Source organism: Colobus angolensis, unplaced genomic scaffold, assembly GCF_000951035.1.
Source record: "Colobus angolensis palliatus isolate OR3802 unplaced genomic scaffold, Cang.pa_1.0 Scaffold128, whole genome shotgun sequence".
Lineage (NCBI taxonomy): Eukaryota > Metazoa > Chordata > Mammalia > Primates > Cercopithecidae > Colobus > Colobus angolensis.
Window position 1 is genome coordinate 2,814,637 of NW_012114030.1, and position 7,426 is coordinate 2,822,062.

A 7,426-nucleotide genomic window follows, 5' to 3' on the forward strand; every position below is an offset into this window, starting at 1 on the left:
ACCCTCACCCCCCGCTCCCCCGCTCCCCCCTTACCCCAGGCCGCAGCCTGGGATTCCCCAGGGACCCCCTGGAGCCGCCGCGTCTCCCATGGACTTGCCCGGGGACCCCAGGTGAGAGCGCACCCGGCCCGCCTGTCTTGACCCCGGGAGATGGGGATCCTGGCGGCCGTGCCGGGAAACTACAGAGCCAGCGACAGGTTCGGGCGACCGTCCTCTGCTTCTTTCACCCTCCAGCCCGCCTGGCCAGGCGCGTCTGTGCCGCCAGCCTCTGACTCGAGCATTATGGGGAGCCAGGAGCCCGAAACGGCCGAGGCTGCAGCCCCCGGGGGCCCCTTCTCCCCTGGAAAAGGCCTCTCGGCGGGTCCTGGCCGTGGTGCTGGAAGATGTCATGGCTGTTCACATGGTGAGCCCCCTGAACCGAGAGACCTGCTATTCTCCCCTGACTTTCCTCACTACCAAACTCGGGCCAGATCGCTACCGAGGATAACTTAAGTCCAAATCCATCATTGCTGTACCCATCCCTCAGGCAGCCTCCCTCATGCTAGAGTCCTGCTTGGCTCCCACTTACTCCAACCTAGAAATGGGCAGTGCCCGTTCCCCCCACAAACCTTTTTGGGATGGAACCACATCCCTGTAACTCTGAGAAACTCTTCTGCTTTTTTTTTTTTCGCTTTTTTTTTTTTTTTTTTATAGAGACAGGGTCTTGCTATGTTGCGCAAGCTGGTCTCAAACTGGCATCAAGTGATCTTCCCATCTCTGCCTCCCAAAGTACAGGCGTGAGCCAAGGCGCCGGGCCAAAACTCTTCTGCTTTCTTCCCAGCCCAGCCTCCTTAGGAAGCAGGCTGAGGTCTTTGACTCCACTGCACAGATAAGAAAAACTGTGGCCCAAAAAAGGCAGTGACCCACCCTAGCTCACCCTGTTTCCCTAAACAGCGTGGGTGCGATTACCCAGGTCCCACACCTGCAGTTTAGGACTCTTAATATCTGGCCCCTAATTCAGTCCAATTCATCTCTTCTCTGGGGATCCGAGTGAATTTCTAGCCCCAATCTCTGTTCTGTTTGTGGCTCAGGGCACTGTTAGGCACAGGGAGACCTTGTCCCATCCAGCCTCATTCCATCACCTTGCTCTTGACACCTCTTTCTCTTCCAGGTCCCCGTGGTGCCCTCAAAGGAGACCTCCATCCCACGGCACCACAGCCGTCAGGGTTCTATTCACAGGCAGCCTCCTGCCTCGCCACGCCGGCAGGCCGGGTGGTCCTTGAAGGCCAGGTGAGCACGGCAGAATGGGGGTAAACCAAGGGCCCAGCTGAGCCCTTCTAATCTTCCTGTTCCCTCGCTAGGCCTCCCGATCCTCTGTGTTTGTGTCGCGAGCCCTTGAGCCGCGTCCACCGGACCTCTTCCACCCTGAGGCGGCGATCAAGAACAACCCCTGGCCCAGAGGAGGGCCCTTCACAAAAGGTGGACCAGGCCCCCCAGCCCACCCTGGTGGTGATGCTGGAAGACATCGCCAGTCCTAGACCCCCAGCTGAGGTATGGGAACTGAGGGTATGGATGTCAAGGGTTCTACTGGGTTCCAGCAGGGATAGAAGAAGGGTGGGAGGCCTGAGTCTTAGGTGGATTTTTCTTGGGGTGAGGAGAATGGCATTGTAGGTGGCAGACACTACCTGAGCAAAGACTATATAAAAACATCTTTGGCATGAACCCAAGCAAGTATCTGGGAACTGAAAGAGTCAGGATGTGGGGCACTAAGGAGGCTTCCCTGCCTCCCCACAAACATTCCCCTATTTTTATCCAGGGCTTCATTGATGAGACCCCCAACTTCATCATCCCAGCACAAAGGTGAGAGAGCTGGAGTAGGGATTATCAAAGGATCCAGGCAACAGCCATCATCCAGGTAGCCAGAGCTAGGGGCATTGGGACTGATTGATCCAATCCTTCCTTGTGACATCTTAAAAAGTCTTAAGGGGCCAGGCACACTCACGCCTGTAATGCCAGCACTTTGGGAGGCCGAGGCAGGAGAATCGCTTGAGCCCAGGAGTTTGAGGCCAGCCTGGGCGACATAGTGAGACCATATCTCTACAAAAACATTGTTTTGTTTATTTATTGTTTATTTTTGAGACGGAGTTTTTGCTCTGTTGCCCAGGCTGGAATGCAATGCTGCGATCTCGGCTCACTGCAACCTCCGCCTCCTGGGTTCAAGTGATTCTCCTGCCTCAGCCTCCCCAGTAGCTGGGATTACAGGCATCCACCACCATGCCCGGCTAATTTTTGTATTTTTAGTAGAGACGAGGTTTCACCATGTTGGCCAGGCTGGTCTTGAACTCCTGACCTTGGGTGATCCACCCGCCTCGGTCTCCCAGAGTGCTAGGATTACAGGTGTGAGCCACCAAGCTCAGACAAAATATTGTTTTAAATTAGTTGGATGTGGTTGTCCTTGCCTGTAGTTCTAGCCACTTGGGAGGCTGAGGTGGGAGGATTGCCTGAGCCCGGGATGGAGTTCAAGGCTGCAGTGAGCTGAGATTGTGCCCCTGCACTCCAGCCTGGGCCACACAGCAAGGCTCTGTCTCAAAAAAAAAAAAAAAAAAAAAAAAAAAAAAAAAAAAAAGAAGAAGAAGAAGAAGAAACCTTAAGGGATAGGGGAGTTGCTGGCTCAGGTGGGATACCTGGAAGTTCCCCTAGCCTTTACCTTGCCCTTCACCCCAGAGCTGAGCCCATGAGGATAGTTCACCAGCCAACACCTCCACCCGGGGACGGAGAACCCCCATTCCAGCCATCTGCTCTGCCTGCAGACCCTCCGGAGAGCCCACCACCAGGTAAGGACTTGGGTAGAGATCAGATGAGACTTGGGGGTCTAGAACATCCTAGTTGAGCTTGGAAGTGTCAGGTAAAGAGGTGGGGATAGGGTTTAACCCCCTCCCAGGGCAGGGCATGGTATATGAAGATGGGATGACGATGTCAGAAGCTTGAAGCTCAATTCTTAAATGCAGAACTTAGTGTTTTAGGGGTGGGCTAATTCCTCTGTGCACAAAGTTGAGCATGCGGGGAGGGGCTGAGGCTACTGAGGAGGGGCTGAGACACTGCAGCCAAGGAATATCCACCTGTGACCCTCTCCTTTCCTCAGCCCCAGATCCTGCTCTGGAGCTCCCATCCACCCCACCACCGTCCAGCCTTTTACGCCCCCGCCTCAGTCCCTGGGGCTTGGCCCCACTCTTCCGTTCCGTCCGCTCCAAGCTGGAGAGCTTTGCTGACATCTTCCTCACACCCAACAAAACCCCACAGCCCCCACCCCCGTCCCCCCCAATGAAGCTGGAGTTGAAGATCGCCATCTCAGAGGCTGAGCAGTCTGGGGCTGCTGAGGGCACTGCATCTGTTAGCCCCCGGCCCCCCATCCGCCAGTGGCGGGCTCAGGACCACAATACCCCAGCACCTCTTCTTAAGCCCTCTCTGGGCCGAAGCTACTCCTGCCCTGATCTGGGGCCCCCTGGCCCAGGTACCTGCACCTGGCCACCTGCTCCACCCCAACCAAGCCGGCCACGGCCACGGCGGCACACTGTGGGTGGTGGGGAAATGGCCCGAGCCCCGCCACCCCCTCGGCCCTGTCTCCGGAAAGAGGTCTTCCCTCTCGGAGGAATGGGAGCCTCCCCTTCTCTCGCCACATCTTGCTCGTCCACGGCATCCACTTCCTCCTTCTCCGAACCAGCAGAACCCAGGTAGTGCTCTCAAAAATCCCCCCTCGAAGCCTAGCCGCAGCCTGGTCCCAGCCTCCTTCCCTGAGTATCCAGCGGGCAGGAGACGGGGCATAATGCAGTGAATCCTGTTTGTCCCTGAGCCTTGACCTTCTTGGCAGGTTGGGTTCAACCAAAGGGAAGGAGCCAAGAGCCTCAAAGGACCAGGTGCTTTCAGACCCTGAGACCAAGGTAGGCATTCAGATTGTGTAGAAGAGACTAGTGGGGGCCTGAGCCCATGTCACTCTTTCACCCTCTGCCCCATTTTTGCAGACCATAGGAAAGGTTTCCCGATTCAGAATACGCAGAACACCAGCCCGTCCTCAGCTAAACCTTACACCAATGGGACTGCCTCGACCAATCAGGTGAGGGGCTCATTGGGCATTGAGGTGAGGGGCTCATTGGGCATTGATCCGTCTTGGCCAAACAGATGCAGGCTCATGTCCCCTGAAGCATAGCTTTGTCTCCCCTCAGGGAGCACAGTCCAGTCCGAAGGATTCAATTCGGTGTGGGCATGGTTTGTGCTCAAAATTGCCTGTCTGCCTTATGTAGCACTCCTGGCCCTGACATGTCCCAGAAACTGAAATACAGACCAGGCCTTACCTGTCCCTTCAGGCCCCACTGGCCCAAGGTTTCTCAGTGGCCTCTGCTCTTTGCTTACAGGTTGAACAAGAAGGAGTTCAGCTTGGAAGAAATTTACACCAACAAGAATTACCAGTCACCCACAACCAGGAGGTGAGACACTTGGAAGGCTTGAGGGTGGCAGAGGGAAGTCTGGAGCTATGGGGCATGCTGATAACCAGCTCCTCTCCCTGCCTCGTCCAGGACCTTTGAGACTATCTTCGAGGAACCCCGGGAGCGCAATGGGACTCTGATTTTCACCAGCTCAAGGAAGCTCCGGCGGGCTGTGGAATTTCGGGACAGCAGCCTTCCTCGATCACGACGGCCGTCCCGTGGGGTCCGGGCTGCAGGGGGCAGGACTGTTCCTCCCCATGTGGCCCCCAGCCCTGATGTGGGCCCCCTGCTCCAGCAGCGGCTGGAGGAGCTAGATGCCTTGCTCCTGGAGGAAGAAACAGTAGATGGGGAACAGCCCCACTGGACCTAGGTGCCCTATCTGTTTGTCATCCATTCTTAAGGGATGGGAAATCTCCCAGGCAGTTTTTTTTTTTTCTCTATATTTCTAGTAAAGTTTTCGATATGTTTCTGATTCTTTTGTATCTCTAGCTGAGTTTAAGACTGATTTGGCTGATGTTTCTACGTTGACCCCCAAAGGTCTGGGAACTGGGACTGGTGCCAGAGATGGTGACAGGCGTTGGGTACAGAGTACAGGGAGGGGGTGGAGTGGTCACTTGAGATATAGATAGATAGATAGGAATGGAGTTTCACTCTTGTCATCCAGGCTGGAGTACAATGGCACGATCTTGGCTCACTGCCACCTTTGTGTCCGGCATTCAGGCAATTCTCCTGCCTCAGCCTCCCAAGTAGCTGGGACTACAGGCATGTACCACCACACCCACTAATTTTTGTATTTTTAGTAGAAACGGGGCTTCACCATGTTGGCCAGGCCGGTCTCGAACTTCTGACCTCAGGTGATCCACTCGCTTTGGCCTCCCTAAATGCTGGGATTACAGGCATGAGCCACCATGCCCAGCCTAGAGATATTCTCTTGATTAGAGGATTCTCCTGTGTGGAGGGACACTTCTGAAGCAGTGTCAGATGATACTGTGACCCTAGACCCTGGTCTGGGTTCTCCCAGTTCATTTATATAGAGACTGAAAGGCCTATAGTGGGTCAAGGCCTTGAAGATCAAGATGGCCCTGAATTCCTACTAACATGCAGGTCAGGACCTGCTGCTGGATTCAAGAGCTACGGTAGGCCAGGTGCGGTGACTCACGCCTGTAATCCCAGCACTTTGGGAGGCTGAGGCAGGAGAATGGCGTAAACCCGGGAGGCGGAGCTTGCAGTGAGCTGAAATCTGGCCACTGCACTCCAGCCTGGGCGATACAGCGAGACTCCGTCTCAAAACAAAAAACAAAAAACAAAAAACAAATAAACAAAAAATACCTAAAAACTCAGGTTAGGCCTGCTCTGCTTTTGAAGGTTTTTCCTGCCCTGGGGCCTGAAAAGCACTTGTGGGGCTTAGCTCCTAATTTGGCAAGGTTGGAAAAATCTCCAAGCACTCACAGCGGAATGAAACATCACTGTACCTCTTCAGGCACCATACTGCCAGGCCTGATCCAGAGGGAGAGAGAACACCTCTACGTGGAAGACCCACAGCCTGCTCCCACCAGAAGTCTGAATGTGTTTCCAGAGGACCCAGTGGATCTCCTGTCACAGAGATGCTGTAGTCCTGGAAGAACGTCTCCCTGCCTGAGTCCTTAGGGACAGAGCTGGGGAGCCGCCATTTCCCACATAAGCTCTTTCCATTTCATTTCCATTTCCGGATTATGCTCTTTCCATATCATCCCTTGTTTGTCTGTTTTGAGACAGGGTCTCTGTCGCGCAGGCTAGAGTGCAGTGGCGCGATCATAGCCCACTGCAGCTGCGACTTCCCAGGCTTAAGAGAGCCTCCCACCTCAGCCTCCTGAGTAGCTGGGACTACAGGCTTACGCCACCATGCTCGGCTCATTTTTTGTTTTTTGTTTTTGTAGAGATGGGGTCTTGCCACGTTGCCCAGGCTGGTCTTGAACTCCTGGCCTGAAGTGATCTGCTATCCTCTGCCTCCTAAAGTGCTGGGATAACAGGTGTGAGCCACCACACCCGGCCCTGTTTTATCACTTTCTTCACTCAATCCCCTGAGAAAGAATTATGACACCTAGACCAGGAAGCACCTCTGCACCTTATCTCGGACCCAGGATTCTAGGCTTCAGGGTCTCTCGTTCTGTTAAGAAAACAAGATAAGGACTGGGGCTGAGCGCTCACGCCTGTAATCCCAGCACTTTGGTACGCTGAGGCGGGAGGACTACTTGAGCCCAGGTGTTCAAGACCAGCCTGTGCAACATAGCGAGATCCTGCCTCAAATTAAAAAAAAAGAAAAGAAGGATTGGTTTGGATCGGGAATCTGGGGAAGGAGAACTAGCGCAGACACGGGCTTTGGTTAGGCGGTCAGGGCACCTTCATAGTGCTGTAAGAAGCCACTACATGCCCAGTACATGCCCACTTCCTCCCCACCAATAGCCCAGCTCCCGGTAAAGGGTCCATGACGCAGCTCCTCCAAGCAACAGCGTCTCATCTTGATCTCTTACCCCTCAGGACTATTTACACCTCCCCCATCATGAAGGCCCCTTTTGAGAGAGTGGTTCCCGAGAGCCGGGCCCCACGAGCAAGCCAAGCTATATTCTTGGCCTCCTGCAAAGACGCCCCTGTCCTGTAGCCCTCTGCGTGGACCGCGGGCACCCCCACTCCTCCGGGAAGAAGTACGGTAGACAACACTCAAGGGAAGTCAAGCTCAGCGCCCCCAGTCTCCTCCCCACTTCGGCTAGGCCCCATATCTCCAGGACAAGGCGCCAGCAACGGAGCCACAGGCCACACCAGCCCGTCTTAGATCCCGGATGTTCGGACTCAGGGCCTCTGCCACCCACTCCTAAACTCGGACCCTGGGTCGTGGGAACCCAATTTAGGAACCCAGGAAGGTGCCGGAACCTTCCTCAAACGAGGCCACTCTAGGAAGTTGGGAATTTCACATATCGTTAGCACTCAGT

The 7,426-nt window shown here is 54.9% G+C and overlaps 1 protein-coding gene across 1 annotated transcript; it reads left to right on the forward strand.

Moving 5' to 3' along the window:
• Positions 1–7: 7 nt before the first annotated feature.
• On the forward strand, positions 8–4,932 carry PRR14 (proline rich 14). Its single transcript, XM_011933587.1, has 11 exons — positions 8–111; positions 235–403; positions 1,151–1,269; positions 1,341–1,530; positions 1,796–1,839; positions 2,704–2,813; positions 3,122–3,710; positions 3,848–3,917; positions 3,999–4,090; positions 4,389–4,460; positions 4,551–4,932. Exons 1-11 carry the CDS (start codon positions 89–91, stop codon positions 4,828–4,830), a joined length of 1,758 nt encoding a protein of 585 aa, XP_011788977.1. The 5' UTR covers positions 8–88; the 3' UTR covers positions 4,831–4,932.
• Positions 4,933–7,426: the final 2,494 nt, after the last annotated feature.

Bases quoted from the DNA above. Each gene is read 5' to 3' on its own strand.
- PRR14 (XM_011933587.1), top strand. From the start codon at position 89: ATGGACTTGCCCGGGGACCCCAG. The intron at 1,270-1,340 runs GTGAGCACGGCA...TTCCCTCGCTAG, and splicing joins GGGTGGTCCTTGAAGGCCAG to GCCTCCCGATCCTCTGTGTT. The intron at 3,711-3,847 runs GTAGTGCTCTCA...CCTTCTTGGCAG, and splicing joins TCCGAACCAGCAGAACCCAG to GTTGGGTTCAACCAAAGGGA.